Source organism: Oncorhynchus gorbuscha, linkage group LG12 (genome assembly GCF_021184085.1).
Source record: "Oncorhynchus gorbuscha isolate QuinsamMale2020 ecotype Even-year linkage group LG12, OgorEven_v1.0, whole genome shotgun sequence".
NCBI lineage: Eukaryota > Metazoa > Chordata > Actinopteri > Salmoniformes > Salmonidae > Oncorhynchus > Oncorhynchus gorbuscha.
This window is the reverse complement of record NC_060184.1, coordinates 69,603,136-69,626,039: the sequence shown is the minus strand read 5'-3', so window position 1 is coordinate 69,626,039 and position 22,904 is coordinate 69,603,136. Positions and strand designations below refer to the sequence as shown.

Genomic DNA, 22,904 nt, shown 5'->3' with positions numbered 1-22,904 from the left:
AGAAACAGGGTGGCAGACTGGTACCGGAGGGCCTGGGAGGATGGACTTTCAGGACATCCAGTGCTTTGACATGGATAAGCTCTACCAGATGCTTGTCGGTTTCAAAACCGTATTGTATTTAAACAACAGCTACATGTAAGCATGGCATGTGAGGCTACTTCATCAGAGATCATTCAGGGACAGAGCCAATTAGTGGCGTCATTCTCACCTCCCAGCACATGGAACCACGGGGAAACTCAGAGATCCAGGGTGTCCTCAGGGAACGGAGGGAGGTGTGTAAACTGCAGGATCACATTTGCCTGACTTTGTGTGTATTTTCTCTACGAGGGAGAGACAACAAATCTCATGGGGAGTGACACAAAACATCAATTCGGGTATGTTCCAAATTCAAGATTTGAATATGGTAATGGGAGATGTGTTGGACTTACTGACTGAAATAGTGGCGTAGCTTTGAGGGGTCACAGAGCACAGTCACTCAATCTAGGATCCAGTTCCATTAGGTCAGAAGGGTTCACACTGATACAGAACAGATACACAGCCTCACTCTGCTAGGGATCTGAAGGGAATATGAATTTGGGTGATATTAGTTTACTTTATAATATATAGCTAAATCAAATTGGACAGATATAACCATCAGTTATTTATCATAAGAGCTTCCTGTCATCTATGAAGGTCTGCTTCTCACGTCACCACATTCCCGTGGATACAGGGTTGCCGAGGTTACCCCCTCTGGACCACATGACGCAATCCCAGTAGCTACACTGACAGCTCATTGAAAGCTCTCGATGGCTAGCCTACCACTAAAACTTACATTGAATGGTTTGCAGTTTTCAGCAAGTTGAAGAGCTCCACTAATGTCTAAAGACAAAACAGACTTTCAGTAGGAAAACATTTTTCAATTTTCTGTTACTGACAAACTAGCTAAGCTAGTTACCTACAGATTTCAGCCACAGAGACCTCAGTAGCTAGCACGGCACCTGCACCTGACAATCTCAGCCGCCGGCCACCTGAACATAAGAACTGCGCGCGTCTGTAGAGTACAGACAAGACAACCAGCCAAGTCACCCATCTCCATATACAGTGCATTCAGAAAGTATTCAGATCCATAGACTTTTTCCACATTCTGTTACATTACAGCCTTATTCTAAACTCTTTCAGAGTGAACATCGGGTTCTTGGTCACCTCCCTGACCAAGGCCCTTCTCCCCTGATTGCTCAGAATGATGGAGGCCAGTGTTCTTGGGGACCTTCAATGCTGCAGACATGTTTTGGTAGCCTTCCCCAGATCTGTGCCTCGATACAACCATCTCAGAGCTCTATGGACAATTCCTTTAACCTCACGGCTTGGTTTCTACTGACAAGCACTGTAAACGGTGGGACCTTATATAGACAGGTGTGTGCCTTTCCAAATCATGTCCAAACAATTGAATTTACCACAAGTGGCTCCAATGTAGAAACAGCTCAAGGATGAATGGAAACAGGATGCACCGATGCTCAATTTTGAGTCTCATTGCAAAGGGCCAGAATACTTCGGTTTATTTCTTTTTAATACATTTGCAAAAATGTCAACAAAAAGAAAAAAAAACATTTCACTTTGCTATTATGGGGTATTTTTTATTTAATCCATTTTAGAATAAGGCTGTAACGTAACAAAATGTGGAAAAAGTCAAGGCGTCTGAATACTTTCTGAATACACTGTACATCCTAAAACACACTACATAGTTGTTTCATTCTTATTTTGTGTACAGGACTTCTCATCTAAAGCATTATATTGAACAATGAGGACTTGACCACACTCACTACCTAGAAATTGTGTGAAAACCCAAAATGATGGTGGTTGAGGATTTGAGTAATATTAAAGCAAGTTTAAGAGATGTAAGCTATAATACAGACAGGCAAGCAAGCAACATTGCTTTCTAGCTATCAGATGGCTCAGCATCTGTTTGCAAAGTAAAGTCATGGATGGAGCCATCACAGAAAAAGTCTATGAACTTCATCAAAATATGAACTGAAATTACCTTTGTCAACACAAGACTCTATTCAGTGACCTCTCAAGTATTCCCCCATTGAGAAAAAAAATGAACCATAAGCCATCTTTTAAAGAGAGAAGAGACAAAACACAATTCCTTTCAGCTGTTCTTCTGAGAGAATATAACATGTTCACTGTCATTTCATTAAAGGCCACAGTCTGTTTTTAAAGTGGAACAGAAATGATTGAGGAAGTGGTTTCTTTCCTCACTTCCACTCTTAAAGCTAGAATCCTTAGTTGCTCCATACTTATTTTGGGTTCTAACGGGTACAACAGGTGAACTAAGCTCATGAGGCATTTGTGAGTTATATTCTTCAATAATCAATGGGTATATACACTGTGTACAAAACATTAAGAACACCTTCCTAATACTGATTTGCACCACCTTTTCCCCTCAGAACAGCTTCAATTCATCAAGGTGTCAATAGTGTTCCACAGGGATGCTGGCCCAGGTTGACTCAAATACTTCCCACAGTCGTGTAAAGTTGTCTGGATGTCCTTTGGGTGGTGGACCATTCTTGATACACACGGAAAACAGTTGAGCGTGAAAAACCCAGTAGCGTTGTAGTTGACACACTCAAACCGGTCCGCCTGGCACCTACTACCATACTCCGTTCAAAGGCACTTAAATATTTTGTCTTGCCAATTCACCCTCTGACTGGCACACAATCCATGTCTCAATTGTCTCGAGGCCCAAAAATCATTTAACCCGTCGCCTCCCCTTCCTCTACACTGATTGAAGTGGATTTTAACAAGTGACCTCAATAAGAGATCATAGCTTTCAACTGGATTCACCTGGTCAATTTGTAATGAAAAGAGCAGATGTTCCTAATGCTTTGTCCACTCAATGTATATACCCATTGATTATTGAAGAATTACAACTCACGAATGCCTCATGAGCTTAGTTCACCTGTTGTACCCATTAGAATCCAAAATAAGTTTGTAAACAATGTATAGCCTCAAAACTATACATTTGATATCATGGATGGTCAGTCCTTGTATCCATAGCGGTCTATGAATTTGAAAGCGGTTACATTTCTCCAGCACCATCCCGTAGCTTTGTAGAGAGAAGTGGAGAGCACAATGCCTTGGTATTGTTTTAATGAAAGATTCTAGTTCTAAACTTGGATTTTATTTTGGGGATTAGTGTTACCCATCCCATCCTGAAAAGACACTGAATGTTTATCTTTTCTTCAAACCAAAAGGACCAACATTGACACCACTTTTTTGTGGATCAACATAAGCCAACAAACAATACGTGTCAAGAAAGATGGCCTACATTTCTTAAAAATATATTGTTATATAAATATAATTAGGTAAAAATAAAGATTTCTTGACACACTGCAGCCCAAACCATATTCATAAGTGCTGTCTGATCACAACTTCTGCTCACTTTACAGGTTCATCCAGTATGAGTTCCCTTTTATTCAAAAGAATCTGGACAGGTTAAGGCACTGTTCTTCAGTCCTGATCCTGGAGACCAGCAGGGTGGGCAGGCCTTCCTTCCAGCCCAGCACTAACACACATGATTCAACAAGCTCTACTGGGTTGGAACAAAAGCCTGCATACCCTGTGGATCAACAGGACCATGATGGAAGAACACGGAGTTAAGGCAATTTCACAGAACTCTGGGGCAGGGACTCACAGCGAGTCTTTCATAGAAAGGAGTCATCTGAGGGTGGTGCATAGGAGAAACCTAGGAAGGCATCGTCAGCCTCCATCACAATGGTGTTGACTATGGAATCTTCAGTATAGCACACAGAGTTCGTAACAGTCTCGCCTGTGAATTCTGGATCAAAGTTTGTGATGTCATGAGGAGAATTCTGCAAAATAGGGGGAAAGAAACAACATTCAGTTCATTCATGCCTGTGGTCTGGTGTCTTACATATCTGTGTGTATCTGTGATCAGAATCAGATATAATCCTGAGAACATTTACCACATTGGGAGTGAATGGAGGTGGAACCTTCCTCTGTTCCAGGTCATCCCAGTTGATCTCTGAGAAGAAGTAGTGCTCTTTGATCTCATTCTGAAAAATATATAGAATATAATTCATGTTTAGGGTCTAGAATGACCAAGGCAAATGTTATTTACTTCATACTGATAAGTGGTGTAATGCAATCCATCTGCCCACGAGAAATGAACACTGCAGCTATTGAGAAACTCCTTGTCATGACAATATTTCTCCACCAGAGGGAATCAGATGCCATCAGCTATGGCAATACACTAGTCAGTTGTGAGACTGATGCTGACCACTCACAAAATCATCTCTGGAGCCCAGTCTGTGTGTGCCGTCCTTCTCCAGTAGAGCCTGCAGGAGGGACCAGGCCGTGTTGGACGCTCCGGGACGCATCATCAGGGGCTTGTGAAGGATGTTGTCATACATCTCATGGGTGTCTCTGCTGTAGAACGGAGGCTGTGGAACAGAGGGGAGACAGCTGTATTAGCGTAAGGGCAGCGTGTGATCAGGCAGCATGTCAAGGGTGCACGGACAGTAAATGTTGTTCCGGTTTTCATTGTCTACAACAGTAACTCACCAGGCCAAAGAGCATTTCATAGAGCACTGATCCCAGACACCACCAGTCCACTGTGTTGTCATATGGTTGTTTCCTCAGGACCTCTGGAGCTAGGTACTGGGGAGAGGACAGAGTTACACACATTAGCATTAACTGGCCTATTCAGTCTCAATCCAGAACAGTGGTCTAGACTAGGGTTGCAAAGGAAGGGCCCTTATCACATGTAAGATATATAAAATAATCAAATAAGATTTTCAAATAAAACAGAATGACAAATGATCTTAAATATAAAACCATCAACTTAGTGAATACCAGTGTTTAATAACATTTTGAACACTGTTCGCCACACAGATGGCCCATTATCCTCAGTCAGTACTAAATAATCTATAGTCATTGTGGAATTTTGGACAGAGTAGACCACTTACAAATTTCCTCACTTTCTCAATAAGGCCAGTCAGGAACGAGTAAAACAATCAAATCACAAGCATTCTCTACTTCACAAACTGAAAATGACACTGTCATTCATGAGAGATGTGTCTAGATGAGTCAGCTGGTAAAGGATTTAAATCTATAGTAACTCAGGTAATATATACTTTATTTTTTGTACTTTTTACCCCCCAATTGTCGTGATCGCCAATTGGTAGTTACAGTCTTGTCCCATCGTTGCTACTCGGGAGAGGCGAAGGTCAAGAGCCGAAACAACCTTGCACAGCTTCTTGACACACTGCTCACTTAACCCGGAAGTCAGCTGAACCAATGTGTCGGAGGAAACACCGTACAACTGGCCACCAAAGTCAGCGTGCATGCACCCGGCCCGCCACAAGGAGTCACTAGAGCGCGATGGAACAAGGACATCCCAGACCAGCCAAACCCTCCCCTAACCCGGATGATGCCGGGCCAATTGTGCGCCGCCTCATGGGTCTCCCGGTCGCGGCCGACTGACAAAGCCTGAGATCGACCTCGGGTCTGTAGTGACGTCTCAAGCACTGTGATGCAGTGCATTAGACCACTGCGCCACTCAGGAGGCCAGGTAATATATACTTTAATAACTTAAAAAATGTATTCATATATACTGTATTAATTTTATTGACTTTTTTCACAACTGCCACCAGTTTTAGACCAAAACATTGACAACAGACATGTTAAATAGCTGCATAAAAAAGGATTTCACCAGAGTTCCTGAATGAAATACCCTTCATATTTATTCATGTATTTAACATGTCGGTTGTAAATGTTTTGGCGTAAAACTGGTGGCAGTTGTGAAAAAAGTCAATAGTTTAAAGATTTGCAGAGTGGATAAAAAATGATGCATTCATTGATTAGATGCTTTTTCTTTATTAATTAGGCTGTTCTCTGGAACCATATAGTTGATCTACAAGAAACTCATTGACAATATGGACACCGATATAGAAAATGAATACAGTATAAATCCATTATTTTAAAAAACATTATTCAAGTATATATTACCCAAGTTACTATAGATTGCCATAGAGTCAGGTAACTTTGGTAAATTACTGGTAGCTTTGCAACCCTATTCTAGAGATGAAAAGGTTCTTATTACATACACTGCCCTGGAAAACATTACTCAAGCCCATTCTATACATACTACTGTATATGGCACTTAAAATGAGACAGCCATGTCAAGTTATTAACCACTGGCATGCCTCCCTCTTCATTTTCATTATGTACAATTTCCTTTGTTAATAATTAGTAGTGACTTGACACTAAATTGTGACGTCATGTGAACCACACGGCAGCAAAAGGAACACGTGGCATTAAATCGACCGTACTAAATGCTTAATGTTACCTCTGGTGTCCCACAAAATGTGCTTGTCGTCTCGGCTTGGGAAATGCCTTCCTTGCACAACCCGAAGTCAGTCAAAACTATATGTCCCTTTAAAGAAGGGGAGACAGGGAACATTTTAGACACTGTTCGCCACACAGATGGCCCATTATCCTCAGTCAGTACTAACTAATCTATTGTCATTGTGGAATTTTGGACAGAGTAGACCACTTACAAATTTCCTCACTTTCTCAATAAGGCCGGTCAGGAACGAGTAAAACAATCAAATCACAAGCATTCTCTACTTAAACTGAAAGTGAAATGGCCGTTTGTGACAGATGTCCGCTGGTGAAGGATTAGGCTTCACCACAGATGCTTGGATTGGTTTGTTTGGTACATTCAAATTCACATCGCATAATTTGTTCCACTGACTTGTAGTAAACACTTAGTAAGGGCTTTACTAAAGTACAACTTTTAACTAAGGTTAAATTGAATTGCAGAATTATTTGGGGTAATGTAAAAATACAAGGTAGACGACAGCCATGGGAGGATGCTTCCAGTTTCAAGAAACATTTGTTTGTGAACAGCTGTTTGTAAACAAACAGCCTGCATAAGTTTTGCTAGTGCAGGTTGTAATGAACACAGCCCTAAGCTACTACACATAGAACGGACTACTTACCCACTGCAAACAGAGTTAGGATGTCACACTTACTTCAGAGTCGAGAAGGATATTTTCTGGCTTCAAATCCCTGTGAAAAAAATACATCTCACGAACATTCATTATCCAAAGTCACTGTTATTGGATAATAGAATTGTGCTTAATGGATTACAATGGCTATTGTCTCACTACTTCTGGGAAAGTGGCCAATTGAACAGCAAGAGGGAATCAAAACAATCAAATCATGAAGAGGGGTTATTTAGTCCTAGTGATATGCATCCAGACATGATCCAGTGGATTACAATGTACATGATTAACAGAACCAGCATTACACTAAACTGAAACCACAGGCAGAGTGGATGGCTTGAGGTACTTGTTAAGGGGAAAATTGCCCTCACATGTCAATTAATGTATGATTATACACGTGCAACCGTGACGTTTGACTTAATGAAAATTACTACAGTGGACGGCTTTAAATAGGAACACTTCAATGATCACAAAGATCCAGGAATTTCCCATAAGATGCCATTAGAAATGGGACTTTTCCCAATAATTGAAAAGGGTGTGTTGCATGCACTGCTCATTCAGGATAGTTATTGTGGAAAACTGTCTCTCTACTACAAACCTCCAGCAGCCAGCTGGTGTACCAGAGCAATGACAACTGGGCCTTTGTAACACAAACTGGATTTGAACCTGGGTCTGTTAGCCTGTTGAGTGAAAGCCCACAAACATTGTTACATACGCACAAACAACCCACGTACCTGTAAACTATATTAAGAGAATGCAGATAGCCCAGTGCGCTTGCGATTTCTGCGATGTAGAACTTGGCTCTGGGTTCCGGAAAGGTCTGTTCTTTTTGAAGATGGAAGAAGAGCTGGAATCATAGAGGACAGTGAGACAGTTCCAAAGGACACGGTGAACTAATAGGAGCATGCCGTGACACAGTTCCAAAGGACACGGTGAACTAATAGGAGCATGCCGTGACACAGTTCCAAAGGACACGGTGAACTAATAGGAGCATGCCGTGACACAGTTCCAAAGGACACGGTGAACTAATAGGAGCATGCCGTGACACAGTTCCAAAGGACACGGTGAACTAATAGGAGCATGCCGTGACACAGTTCCAAAGGACACGGTGAACTAATAGGAGCATGCCGTGACACAGTTCCAATGTACATGGTGAACTAATAGGAGCATGACTGGATACAGTTCCCACCACTCATTTTGGCACCTTAGCAAATATAAACATAAAAGGCTGTGGAAAAAAACGTCTTTGCTGTGGTTAGAGCGTTGGGCCAGTAACCGAAATGTTGCTGGATCGAATCCCCGAGCTGACAAGGTAAAAATCTGTCAATCTGACCCCTGAGCAAGGCAGTTAACCCACTGTTCCCCGGTAGGCCGTCATTGTAAATAAAACTTTGTTCTTAACTGACTTGCCTAGTTAAATAAAGGTTAACAATTTTTTTAAATTACAAATTCAAATTATCCTCTTGGTCTTTCATTCAAAAATCAAACCTTAAAATGATTGAAAGAAATACATGAAAACAATATTTTCCTCCCAAACGTGTGCCACAATTATTGGCACCCCTAGAAATGACCACCTACATAACCTCAAGTTGTTTGGGATGGTTGCCATAAAAAAGCCTTTGCTGTCATCAAACAACAAACTCAAGCCTACAGTTTGCCAAACGTTACTGGAACTTTCAATGGGACCGGGTTCTATGTTCAGATGAGACCAAAATAGAGCTTTTTGGAAACAACCATGGTGTAGACAGAAAGATAGCCATGCAGAAAAGCAACTTATCCTCACTGTGAAGTATGGTGGTGGATCTTTGATGTTGTGGGGCTGTTTTTCTTCCAAAGGCCCTGGACAACTTGTTAGGATACATGGTATCATGGACCCCATCAAGTACCAGCAGATATTAAATCAAAACCTGCCTCTGCTAGGAAGATTCAACTGGGCCGTGGTTGTATCTTCCAGCAGGACAATGATCCAAAGCACACCTCAAAATCAATACAAAAACTGTTCACAGACCACAGAATCAAGGTCTTACCGTAGCCATCCCAGTCCTGACCTAAACCCCACAGAAAACGTGGACCGCGGAATCTGAAGAGATTCTGTATGGAGGAAAGATCCCTTGCCATGTGTTCTCCAACCTCCTTACAGGAGAAGACACAGAGCTGTTATCTTGGCACGAAGTATTGAATGAACAGGTGCCAATAATTGTGACACACCTTTGAGAAAAATATGATAAGAATTAATTTTTTTCTTTGAATTATTTTACTTTAATTAAAAGGTTAGATTTTTTAAAATGAAAGATCAAGAGGATAAACAAAGATGTTTTTTTAACAGTACATTTTGCTAATATTTACCAATGGGTGGAAATATTAGTGGAGGGCACTGTATTTCCACAATATTTAGCCCAGGTTGCTAACAATTGTAGCAGAGTCATGACACACAGCCATGGGTCAAAGTTCCTGCCACGTCTGCAAATTCCACATCACTATTACAATTGTCTCAAGCCGCACGTTGAGGGGATTAACTGAGTGCCTGAATACTAGCATCAACATGACATGAGCTACGAGATTAGCCTCAGCTCCCTGGAAAAACACCATGTGTAGCTTACCTGCACTGCCAGTTCCCAGATTCTGTGATTTAGGAGGAGATATCTAGCATAGTTCCCCCCAGCTAAAGCACATACTGATGACAACGGTAATCAGAGACGTTAGCTAAGGCACATAGCCTTCAGATCTGGAATATCCATAGGCCTCTGTAGCTTTTTGTAAAGATATCTGTAGTATTTCAATACAGTCAAAATATTTTTACAGACTTGCCATTATACCAATGTTAGAGAAACATTAAAAACCTTCCATATTGTCTGAACCACTTGGTTTTTGCTCTTTTTGACAGTCCCAGAATGGTATGTATAAAAATGCAAATAAATATTTTTACAAGAGTTAAATTGGCCAACACTGCACTAGTGGTCAGAAGGCATTTATTCAAATGTGGAAATTCAGCTCTCACCAACTGCACAGTTCCTTTTTTTTTTTAAAAGGAGGCGTTGAGCTTCGAAATGTATGAGTTTATCAACACCTACTATATACCTAAAACAAGTATAGCTTAAAACGAGTATAGCTTAAACCAGTGCTTCTCAAATGGTGGTTTGGGAGTGGATCGCAACAGATTATGTTTGGATAGTGTATGAACTGTCTATAAACTTTCAATGTAAATTCTATTTAATCTGAGTCTGTGGAACCAGCCCCAACGTTTATAAAGGGTCCTTGCCCTCAGGTCAGGGCTCATATCCCAGGGCTTTTTAGCAGGTTTCCTGTGCTTTGACCTCAGTGACTCAACAGTGTGTCTATTATGAATAACAGTGAAACTACTCACTTCTCCCCCGTTGACAAAATCCAAGACGAAGTACAACTGGTCAGTGGTCTGGAAGGAATAATGCAAGCCAACCAGGAAAGGGTGTTTCATGTTCTTCAGTAGCACATTGCGCTCCGCCATGATGTGTTTTTGCTGTTGGAAACATTTTACTATTGGGGTGAACGTACAAATAACATACCCAACATCAAGAAACATGTCCAATTCAATAATACTCTGGAATAAATTACCTCTCTCCTGTTGAGGATGACCCTTTTCTGCAGGACCTTGATTGCGTAATACTTTCCGTCCAGTTTCCGTTTAGCAAGGAGAACCTTCACGCGGGCGAGAAGAGACAGCATGGTGGACTCGCTGTTAAACCCCCCCAGTTACCATAGCGACAATACGGTACAAACAATGAGGCAGTGGAAATCCAGAACTGGAAGACGATCACTTCTCAAACAGAAAGGCTATCTAATAATAGACAAAGTAGTAAACCTTTTCGTTACCACACTGGAAAGACCAAACTAAATACCTGATCGTTTCAGTATTCATTGTTTGTGTTGCTGTGATTCTCCTTTGAGGGACCTACTTCAAGAACCAAGACCAGAGGTGTCAAACTCATTCCACGAAGGGCTGAGTGTCTGCAGGTTTTTGTTTTTTCCTTTCAATTAAGACCTAGACAACCAGGTGAGGAGAGTTCCTTACTAATTAGTGACCTTAATTCATTAAACAAGTCCAAGGGAGGAGCGAAAACCCTCAGATACTCGGCCCTCTGTGGAATGAGTTTGACAAGAATGACCAAGACATAACGGCTGTAATATTAAACTTTCAATAAAATCCCTGGTTTTCCTGAAATCCTGTTTGGAGAATTCCAGAATCAGGAGGAAATGAGCAGGAATACCAGAATCATCCAACCAGGATATCTGGAAAAGCAGGTTATTTATTGAAAGTTTTTTTGCAACCCTGCGTAATGCACTGTATTATACATAATCACATACCTTTCCAAAGCTCCCCTTTCCAATGACTTTAAGAAAGTCAAAGTCTGTGGGCTTTGCACTGAAATGTGGAAAACAAAAAAAGGTTGGCAAACAAAAGTATCTAGAAATATCTTTTTTAGAACAAATGAATGGCTATGACAAGGCCTGCAAAGGTTACTTGGAGGAAAAAGACATCCAGAAATCACACACATTTTCACAGGTAAAACAGAAATATCTGCAGACCTCAATTTACTGTGAGACTATAACCTACTGTGGATTTCCAGACGGTCCCAGGTTAATATTTCTGGAGGTAGAGCCGTTCTGTAAAACAGAGATGGAACAGATTATCTGTTAAAAACACAGGTTTAACGCAGGTTAAAAAGTGAGGCCATAGGATCTAAACCTTTATTCTGCCAGAAGTCTCAAGGGGTTTGAACTACACATACTGTACAGAATGACAATGCTGATAATGCAATATACAAACCTGCTGCATTATTACGGTTGTATAATGGAATCAATGATCCCACATTGAAAATACAATATCCAACACAGAATACTTCAAGTATTCATTCGTGCTGTATCAGAGCAGAGATGTTGGTCAACATTTCTTCATTTGAAAGACATGACTCTTTCAAAGATTGAGCGGTCATATCTCCTTCCCTCAGACATCATACTGTCCTGTCATCGCCTACCTTGTCATCTTCATCTTCTGATGGGTCTGAGAAGTTTTGAGATTTGTCCATCTGCAGGAATGCTCTGACATCAGGCCTGTCAGATCGTTGGCGAGAGAGAGGTCACATGTTAGGGGTCTGACAGACACACACAAAGCCACAGCTGTTAGAAAAGCGCTGCTTTCAGACTCCATGTTAAACATCACTGGGTTAGGAGATACTGCCATAAAACAGGGTTAGATCCTCCCTTTGTCACAGACCTAGGACCAACCGATCATCCCCAAATCCTAACCATACCCATTAGGGAAGAAAACGCTAAACTGACCTTGGATACAGATTGATTTGTCAAACCATCAGAGTACAGTGCAATAAATCGGGTCGTTTTTAAATTAATTTACCGTAAAGTCAGTTGTACAATACTTACTGGTTTCTGAGCTGAGGATGTGAGACCAGTCTTTGAATGAACTCATGTAAACCTGTTCTTCTTTGCTTGATAAACTCTAAAAGAAAATGGAAAATGTTATAAATAGTATATTTAATATTGACCCTGTATTCACAAATGAAAGACAAGTTCTAGACACAAAATCACTTAGTTGTTCTGGTTTAGTTTCATATTATCCATAATCCAGTTTGTCATGTGTACATGATCTAATTTGTTAAACATTTAAAATAAAATACTGGGCTGAAGTATAGAGGAGAACAGAGGGGCATGTATTGATTTCTGATCTACTAAAAACATTGAGTGTAGTTACAGATACTTTTACCAGACAATGTCAGATTAATCAATGTTACCTGGGTCAAAGTTGTCCCCAAATATTCTCTTGGGTGGGATTTTCAAGTTCAAAGATGGAAACTGTTTCCTCAACTGCACAAAACAAAAAAGTCAGACAAATCAGATTATATCAAAGATGAGGATAGGTATGTCATGGGGACCAAAATTACTCTCCATCTCTACCCCAACCATGAGAGTTGAATTAACTGATTTTCGAAATGTCAACTATACACAAATCCACAGTAATAGTGTCTAAATACAGTGAGTAATATAATGTGTGTGAAACGTCATTAACACGTCTTACAACATCAAGTCAAAAAAATAAAATTAAAAAAGAGCTAAGACCTTCAATGTTAAAACATCTGATAAGGTAAGGGATTCTGTTTTGATAAAAACCGAGCTTGGCCCAGTTTAGTCAGCTGATCTCTGATGAAAAGGAAGCCTGCAGTCTTATTACAACACGTATTTGTTACACAGGAACACTTCCATGTAGCAGAAAACCTATAAAATATATATTTGTCCTCCGAAGAGGGTATAAAAAATAAATAATTCAACTTACTGTGTTGTAGAGCTTGTCAAACTCTGCGTATCGCCTGAAGACAAACCACTCATGTCTTCCTACATTGACCATCACTTTGTAAACCTGGACAAATGTGGGGGGGGAAACACAGTATAAATCTAGACAAAAGACATGATGCCCTACTTTCTATAGATACTGTAATACTGCAGTCTGCAATACAGCCTGTTGAACAGCTGTTGCCACAACACTATAAAAGCATACTAGGTTTGTCTTGCTCCTAGCAGAACTCGGCTAGGCGAAGCAAAAGTTACTGTCCCTCTTGAAACACCGGAGCAACAACATTGCTTGATTGCTTCTGTGGAAAGGTGTCTTTTATACAGGTAACAAGCTGAGATTAGGAACACTCCCTTTAAAAGTGTGCTACTAATCTCAGCTCGTTACCTGTATGAAAGACACCTGGGAGCCAGAAATCATTCTGATTGAGAGGGGGTCAAATATTTATTTCCCTCATTAAAATGCAAATCAATTTATAAAATTTTTGACATGTGTTTTTCTGGATTTTGTTGTTATTCTGTCTCTCACTGTTCAAATAAACCTACCATTAAAATTATAGTGTTAATTTCTTTGTCAGTGGGCAAACGTACAAAATCAGCAGGGGATCAAATACTTTTTCTATACAGAAATAACAAAACAAATGCAGAAAAATTGCCATGTAACCAGGTCAGAAATCCCAACCTAAGGTTCACAAAGCTCCCACGTAGGGAAATGAAGCCTGCGAGAAGAACCCTGTGGCTTCAGGATATACGGTGTTTATTTATTTTACCTTTATTTAACTAGGCAAGTCAGTTAAGAACAAATTCTTATTTTCAATGACGGCCTAGGAACAGTGGGTTAACTGCCTGTTCAGGGGCAGAACGACAGATTTGTACCTTGTCAGCTCCGGGGTTTGAACTTGCAACCTTCCAGTTACCAGTCCAACGCTCTAACCACTTGGCTATCCTGCCGCCCCGGTGTGAGAGTGGAAAATTGTGGGGATACAGTGTTCAAGTAGGCAACACATAGCTATGTTTTCCACAGACATTTCACTTGTTTAGTGTAGTCCATTTGTAACTCCTCACTATTGTAGCTGTATAGTCTGTTAGTGTTGATCAAATCTAATTGTATGTGTCACATGCACCGAATACAACAGGGAAATGCTTACTTAAAAGTTCTTAACCAACAATGCAGTTAAGAAAATAACTTAAATGGTTAGTTCATGTGCGGGGCACTGGTGCTGAGGTAATTATGTACATGCAGGTGGAGTTATTAAAGTAGATGATAACAGAGAGTAGCAGCGGGGGGTGCAAATAGTCTGGGTAGCCATTTGATTAGCTGTTCATGAGTCTTCTGGCTTGGGGGTAGAAGCTGTTTAGAAGCCTCGTTGACCAAGACTTGGCGCACCGGTACCGCTTGTCGTGGGAAAGCAGAGAGAACAGCCTATGAGTAGGGTGGCTGGAGTCTGACAATTTTTAGGGACTTCCTCTGACACCGCCTGGTATAGAGGTCCTGGATGGCAGGAAGCTTGGCCCCGGTGATGTACTGGGCCATATGCACTACCCTCTGCAGTGCCTTGCGGTCGAAGACCGAGCAGTTGCCATACCTGTTAGGATGCTCTCGATGGTGCAGCTGTAGAACCTTTTGAGGATCTGAGGACCCAAGCCAAATCTTTTCAGTCTCCTGAGGGGGAATATGTTTTGCTGTGCCCTCAACACAATGGTCTTGGTGTGCTTGGACCATGTTAGTTTGTTGGTGATGTGGACGCCAAGGAACTTGAAGCTCTCAACCTGCTCCACTACAGCCCCGTTGATGAGAATGGGGGGGTGCTCGGTCCTCCTTTTCCTGTAGTCCAATCATCTCCTTTGTCTTGATCACATTGAGGGAGAGGTTGTTATCCTGGCACCACACTGTCAGGTCTCTTGACCTCCTCCCTCTAGGCTGTCTCATCGTTGTCAGTGATGAGGCCTACCACTGTTGTGTCATCAGCAAACTTGATGGTGTTGGAGTTGTGCTTGGCTGTGCAGTCATGAGTGAACAGGGAGTACAGGAAGGGACTGAGCATGCACCCCTGAGGGGCCCATGTTGAGGATTAGCGTGGCTGATGTGTTAATACCTACCCTTACCACCTGGGGGCGGCACATCAGGAAGTCCAGGATCCAGTTGCAGAGGGAGGTGTTTAGTCCCAGGGTCCTTAGCTTAGTGATGAGCTTTGAGGGCACTATGGTGTTGAACGCTGAGCTGTAGTCAATAAATAGCATTCTCACATAGTTGTTCCTTTTGTCCAGGTGGGAAAGGGCAGTGTGGAGTGCAATAGCAAGTGCTACGGGTTGGTAGACATTTAGGCAGGTTACCTTAGTGTTCTTGGGCACTATGCTTGAAACATGTTGGTATTACAGACTCAGATAGGGAGAGGTTTAAAATGTCAGTGAAGACACTTGCCAGTTGGTCAGCGCATGCTCGGAGTACACATCCTGGTAATCCGTCTATGCCAGTGGCCTTGTGAATATTGACCTGTTTAAAGGTCTTACTGATATCGGCTGCGGAGGGCGTGATCACACAGTCGTCTGGAACAGCTGATGCTCTCATGCATGTTTCAGTGTTAATTGTCTCGAAGCGAGCATAGAAGTACTCTCTTACATTTTTCTAAGTAATGAGAAAGCTCGGGAGGAGGCAATGTTGAAAAGTAATCTTTAGGCATTTTGTACTTTTCTTAAATTAAGTTTTGTAATTGACTAAAACAATGAGACAAAAAAAATGTGTTTGAAAAGTTCAAGTTTTTGCTGTGAAACCAAGGTAAACAGGGGTTATTTTCCCCCCAGGGCGGGCGGGCCGCAAGATTTTATCTAATTCCGACTGGGAGTGTACTAAACTCATTACTTACAGTGTAGCGCTTCTTCTTGTCCCTCTGCTCATTGTAGCAGGGAATGCTGACGTTGGGGTAGCAGGGAATGCTGACGTTGGGGTAGCAGGGAATGCTGACGTTGGGGTAGCAGGGAATGCTGACGTTGGGGTAGCAGGGAATGCTGACGTTGGGGTAGCAGGGAATGCTGACGTTGGGGTAGCAGGGAATGCTGACGTTGGGGTAGCAGGGAATGCTGACGTTGGGGTAGCAGGGAATGCTGACGTTGGGGTAGCAGGGAATGCTGACGTTGGGGTAGCTGGACTGTTCCTCCATCCTGAGCTGGAGCGGTCAGAGTTCAGAGGTTTAAGGGTCAACAGGTCAAGCCCCTCAGCACTCCTACACAGCGTCCGGTCCTGGACAGAGCTCACATTGACGACTGGACCATCCCCATCCTGGTTCACTGCTGTGTACAAGAGATGAGAGTGATTAGACTATAGATAGAAATTTACTCTAGAGAAGGGATACTGCTCTAAATTCCATATAAGAGAATGAGCATACCTGCTCTATCATGTTACATTTCTACCTTACAACCTTAACGTTTCAACCACCTGAATAAACCCCAAGCTTAGCCCCCACACATTGATCCTGTGTGGAGCTGATTGCAGAGCACTGTCAAATGGATCCTCAGCAGTTGTGGAGGGAGCTGGTGGTTCTAGCTGCTAGCGTGGCAGAGAAGAAACCACACTGGGGTCAGTGAGCAGCAACATCAACAGCAGGCTCATCTCATCCTGGGCAGACAGACATTAGGCTACCCTGCCAGGCCTCCCCGTTACACTCCCATTCAGTTTCTCACTTGTTACTTGGCCTATACAGCCACTATGACCTGTTAAATTCTTCCCTCACTATTATCCACCACCTCACTTCATCTCAGCTCCACATTTTCATCTCTCCTCTTCCCCACATGCCTACAATCCCTTCCTACCCCACCCTCTCTCCCCCAATAGGCAGACCCAGAGCTGCATGACCTCCTTCTCCCCTCTTATTCCCTCTCACCCACACCCTCTTCCCTACTCCCCCTCTCACCCACTCCCCCTCCCCACACACCCTCTCGCCCCACACCCTCAAAAACATCCCCCCACCCTCCCTCTCACCACACACCCACCCCTCTCCCCCCACACACACTCACCACACACCCACCCCCTCTCCCCCACACACACTCACCACCCTCCTCTCACCCCTCACACCCTCCCTTCCCACACCACTCCCACCCCCCCCGTCACCAAATTCACCCACCCCACACATATAAACCCTCCATCCCGCTCGCCCAAAAAAAAAAAAAACACCCCACCCAACCCGCCCCCACCCCCACCCCCCCATCCCACACACCCGCCCTTCCCACACCCACCCACACACCCTCCCTCTCGCTCCACACCCTCCCACCCACTCTCCATCGCGCCCAACCCACCCTCTCACCCTCCCTTTCACCACACACACACCGTCCCTCTCGCTGCCCACACACACGCTGGGTCTGTGACATTCTCCCTGGCTCCTGTCAGAGTGTGGAGGACTGGAGGTATTTATAGATAAACTTCAAAGAGTCAGCGGAAGGTGCACAGGCTCGTAAGAGACCTTTAGGAAGCTGCCCAGTGGGACCACCAAGACAGGAAGAGGGCCATTATAGAGACCACTCTCTACAAAGGTCATAGTAGCCTATATGGAAGTCATCTTGAAGACCTTATTCGTGTTCAGATTTGTTAACGTTTACATGCTGATTGCGTCATGTCTGTTATCTTGTTAGAAACAAAGCTCTTTGTTTGGTGGCGCGACGCTGTGACTGTGCCTTTGTTTCCGAGTGAGGTCAGCTAGCATGTTAAGTCATTTCTTTCAGGCCCTGGCATTGTGTGCTCGGTGTAGGCTATAACACGCTGGTAGAGATAGTTTAACTGTGCTGTACCGAATGTCCCGAGTCGAGAGATCTAATTCAACTCACGTAGTAGTAACGACATCAAGGGACAAAGCCTGTTAAAATACACAAGTGCAGGGATCGTCAGTTCCAAACTCACATCTATGCAAAAGCCTGGCAAAATGACTGCGGGTCACCAGACAGAATCCGCTTTTTAACATACCAGAAATACTTTTGTTCAAAAGAGAAATAAACTACCTGCGGTCTAATCTATAAAATACTCCTTCATTTGGAATGCAGAATATTCTTGAATAATATTCTTGATGAATCCGCAACCTCAAACCCATATTACAGTGATACACATGATCAAATAGGGGGAAATCAGACTTTAGCCCAAGTTTGTGTTCAGGGGATTTAGGTCACTAAATAAATACATCAAAAAGAAAACGAATCCTCACATTCTACAACAAAAACACATTCACTGATTGCCAGATGTCGTGCGATTTGTTACAACACTGGGCTTGAATGAACTTGTGCTGACAAGCTCAAATGTATTGCTATCAGAAATAACCCTCCTCTTCCAGGTTTGTTCAGACACACACATCCCTGCGTTCTGGACATCCTCTGAGGATGTTGAACAATCTGAACGGAATCATTTGTAGGAGTCTCAGCAGCACACCGTATCTTGTCAGCGGTTAGACCGAGAGGTCAGGAAACTCTTGATAAACAGAAGTGACCAGGGGTGGCATGAACCCAGTCAGTAAACTGTGTAGACATTGGGGGACATGGCCTACCTAACCAGGGGTGTCCTCTTCTCTGCTCTTATGAAAGGATGGCCATGGCACAATAGTATTTTTACAGACAGACCTACGTGTTGTTTAATTGGTGAGAGATCTAGACTATTTGTTATGCAACAGTATGGATTATTTCTAAAGCGCCGACTACCGTTAGCCTGTGGGCTAGAAATTAGCAACGAAACACTAATCTACAATAGACAAACATCCTCTCCCAGGGAGGAAATGATAATGAAAGGTTTCTCTCTAAAAAAAAAAGGGAGGCGTGAGCCTAACCAGGCTGGCTGACTAACCAGGCTGACTGACTAACCAGGCAGCCTGAAACGAATACCTGCAAAATCGTGTTAACGTTCCTTACCGGCCAGAATGTTGAATACAATGACATTTAGACTTACTAGTTGTTACATTTTAGCCTACATACAGTCCCATCATAACAAGTGTGAATTCTCAATCTCAACAGGGAACACTGCATTGACGTGAAATTACAAGTGGAAAAGTAACGTTACACACAGATGTTTTCACATTGAAGACATCTGGCTGTTCCATGAACAGACAGGAAAGAACAGGGGTATAATTATTAGTCCAAACAGTTGCAGAGTTTGTTCGGTCCCTCTCCGTTTACTTTCGTTTAAAAAACTTTTTGCAACAGAATCGGCGTAATTTTTTATTTAACCTTTAAATTAACTAGGAAAGTCCGTTAAGATCACATGTGTGTGTAATGAATACACCCAGGACTTTAAAAAAGTGTTTGTTAGTTGAAAAACGTTAGGTAAAGAGAGAGCTGGGCTCGGTTTCTCAAAAGCATCTCAAGAACGTAACCTTACGATGCTTTTGGGAAACCAGGTCCTGTAAGTTGCTGTTACTGAACATACATTTCTAACTGAATAAAAAGTTACGTAATGACACCATTTAACAGCTTTAGGGCTGTAGATGAGGCAATGATATTCGGTGAGTTGCATATACATATTGTACTACAACATTTCAGAAAAGTATACGTGCAAACATACCTCCAACTAACTCCAATGACGTGTCGCGCTGAAGGCAAATTAATGTGTCGGTAAAAAACGAGGACAAAATCCGGTGAGTTTGACTCAACTATGGGAAACGTACTCAACGGTAAAGCGTGTACTTTCTACCATCCACTCCGAGCTTCAGTGGAGGGGTAGCTCGAAACAGGAAACATCTAGAGGTTTGTGCTCAAATTCAAATGAAATTAGTCACGGGACCACACTCCAAGAGGATGAAAACATTTAGGTGGAAACATTAGCAAACAGTACCCCCCCCCCTAGCGGTGGAACGTGGGCAAGGCCACAACCTAAACCACGTTCCATGTGAAATGACTGTGTCGTTGACACAAGATCAACAGCCCACTGCATGTATGTAGAGCGTCATCTTTAATGGCTTTTAAAGGTCTGTCTGCCTGTTTGGTCATTTCTTGTAACTTTTGTTCTATTCTACTCAATTGTATTCTATTATAAATATATTATGGTCTAGTCTGTTGTGTTATTTATATTCTCTAATTATATTATTTGATAGTTAGAGCACATGGATGTCCAAGTCCTATCTAGCAGGTGTCCCTTCTGTTCTTGAAATTGTCTCTACATGCTTGGCGGTGCTTATATCATAACTGTGAAGGTTGACCTCTCTCTGACAGGAGGCTTGGTGACAGGAAGAGAGCAGTCCTGCAAGCTGCAGCGGTACCTTGAGGTCAGCATTACAGTGCTCCAGGAAAGTGGACGTCTGCCAAGGAACTATACTTGGCCCTGCCTCCCTCTTCAGGAAATATTGACTCATCTGTCAGATATGTCCTCAACCGGTACCAGTAGATAAAACTAACCTTCTTATCATCACTTTATGAAGGAATGTACAGTTCCCGCTCAGCCCAGTCAAAACTGTTCGCTGCTCTGGCTCCCCAATGGTGGAACAAACTCCCTCACGACGCCAGGACAGCGGAGTCAATCACCACCTTCCGGAGACACCTGAAACCCCACCTCTTTAAGGAATACTTAGGATAGGATAAAGTAATCCTTCTCACCCCCCTTAAAATATTTAGATGCACTATTGTAAAGTGGCTGTTCCACTGGATGTCATAAGGTGAATGCACCAATTTGTAAGTCGCTCTGGATAAGAGCGTCTGCTAAATGACTTAAATGTAATGTAATGTAATGAATGTTCATGATGAAACACACCACACTTCTTTCCATGTAACTACAGTCATACTGACTGGCTCTTCCCATGGCTATAATAGTGGCCTTTGTATTTAAGCCTATGGGTGGATATCTATTGAGATAAAGCTCACCCAAAGTAGGCATGTGTATTGTAATGAATTAGCTAGTTAAACACAGGGCTTAAGAAATGGGTATTTCCACTTTAAAACTGGATCCAGCATACAGTGTCTTCGGGAAGTATTCAGACCACTTCACTTTTTCCACATTGTTATTTTACAGCCTTATTCTAAAATGGGTTAAAACAATTCTCCACTCATCAATCTACACACAATACCCCAAAATGACATCACAATACCCCATAATGACATCACAATACCCCATAATGGAAAAGCAGGTTTAGACATTTTGGCAAATGTATTAAAAATTAAGCACTGAAATATCACATTCACATAAGTATTCTAAGCCTTTACTCAGAACTTTGTTGAAGCACCTTTGGCAGTGATTACAGCATCGAGTCTTCTTGGGTATGAAGCCACAAGCTTGGCACACCTGTATTTGGAAAGTTTCTCCCGTTTTTCTCTGCAGCTCTGTCAGGTTCGATGGGGAGCATCACTGCACAGCTATTTTCATGTCTCTCCTGAGATGTTCGATTCGGGTTCAAGTCCAGGCTCTGGCTGGGCCACTTATGGACATTCAGAGACTTGTACCGAAGCCACGCCTGCGTTGTCTTGGCTGTGTGCTTAGGGTCGTTATCCTGTTGGAAGGTGAACCTTTGCCCAGTCTAAGGTCTTGAGAGCTCTGGAGCAAGTTTTCGTCAAGGATCTCTGTACTTTGCTCCATTCATCTTTCGAGCCTAACTAGTCTCCCAGTCCTTGCCACTGAAAAACATCCCCACTGCATGATGCTACCACCACTCTCCACCGTAGGGATGGTATTGGCCTGGTGATGAGCAGTGCCTGGTTTCCTCCAGACATGACGCTTGACATTCAGGCCAAAGAGTTCAATCTAGGTTTCATCAAAACAGAGAATCTTGTTTCTCCTGGTCTGAGAGTCCTTTAGGTGCCTTTTGGCCATCTCCAAGCGGGCTGTCATGTGCCTTTTACTGAGGAGTGGCTTCCGTCTGGCCACTCTACCATAAAGGCCTGATTGGTGGAGTGCTGCATAGATGGTTGTCATTCTGGAAGGTGCTCCCATCTCCACAAAGGAACTCTGGAGATCTCTCAGAGTGAAAATCGGGTTCTTAGTCATCTCCATGACCAATGCCCTTCTCCCCCGATTGCTCAGTTTGGCTGTGTGACCAGCTCTAGGAAGAGTCTTGGTGGTTCCCAAGTTCTTCCATTTAAGAATGATGGAGGCCACTGTGTCCTTGGGGACCTTCAATGCTTCAGAATGTTTTGGTACCCTTCCCCAGAGCTGTGCCTCGACACAATCCTGTCTCCGATCTCAACGGACAATTCCTTTCAACTCATTGGTTTGTTTTTGCTTTGACAGACACTGTCAACTGTGGGAGCTTCTATAGACAGGTGTGTGCTTTTACAGATCATGTCCAATCAATTGAATAGTTGGACTCCAATCAAGTTGTAGAAACATCTCAAGAATGATCAATGGAAACAGGATGCACCTGAACTCAATTTCGAGTATCATAGCAAAAGGTTTGAATACTTTATGTAAATAAGTTATTTCTGTTTTTTATTTTTTTAAATAAATGTGCAAAAGTTTCAAAACCTGTTTTCACTTTGTCTTTATGGAGTATTGAGATTGACGAAGGATAAAATATTTTAGTATAAGACTAACGTAACAAAATGTGCAAAGGGTGAAGGGGCCCGAATACTTTCCGAATGCATTGTTCATGTAGGTTTACCGTACTC

General features: G+C 42.6%; 1 protein-coding gene across 1 annotated transcript; it reads right to left on the bottom strand.

The window, feature by feature from the left end:
- Positions 1–1,597: 1,597 nt before the first annotated feature.
- Positions 1,598–20,121, bottom strand: LOC123991329 (serine/threonine-protein kinase Sgk3-like). Its single transcript, XM_046292816.1, has 17 exons — positions 19,876–20,121; positions 16,211–16,634; positions 13,333–13,416; positions 12,794–12,866; positions 12,426–12,501; positions 12,023–12,098; positions 11,602–11,651; positions 11,352–11,409; positions 10,602–10,685; positions 10,375–10,506; positions 7,745–7,857; positions 7,038–7,074; positions 6,350–6,436; positions 4,564–4,659; positions 4,287–4,442; positions 3,966–4,055; positions 1,598–3,851 (listed from the first exon to the last, which is right to left on the bottom strand). Exons 2-17 carry the CDS (start codon positions 16,502–16,504, stop codon positions 3,684–3,686), a joined length of 1,674 nt encoding a protein of 557 aa, XP_046148772.1. The 5' UTR covers positions 16,505–16,634; positions 19,876–20,121; the 3' UTR covers positions 1,598–3,683.
- Positions 20,122–22,904: the final 2,783 nt, after the last annotated feature.

Bases quoted from the DNA above. Each gene is read 5' to 3' on its own strand.
- LOC123991329 (XM_046292816.1), bottom strand. From the start codon at position 16,504: ATGGAGGAACAGTCCAGCTACCCCAACGTCAGCATTCCCTGCTACCCC. The intron at 10,686-11,351 runs GTATGTGATTAT...GCCCGCGTGAAG, and splicing joins GAAAGGGGAGCTTTGGAAAG to GTTCTCCTTGCTAAACGGAA. The intron at 7,075-7,744 runs GTACGTGGGTTG...TTTTTTTCACAG, and splicing joins TCTCTTAATATAGTTTACAG to GGATTTGAAGCCAGAAAATA.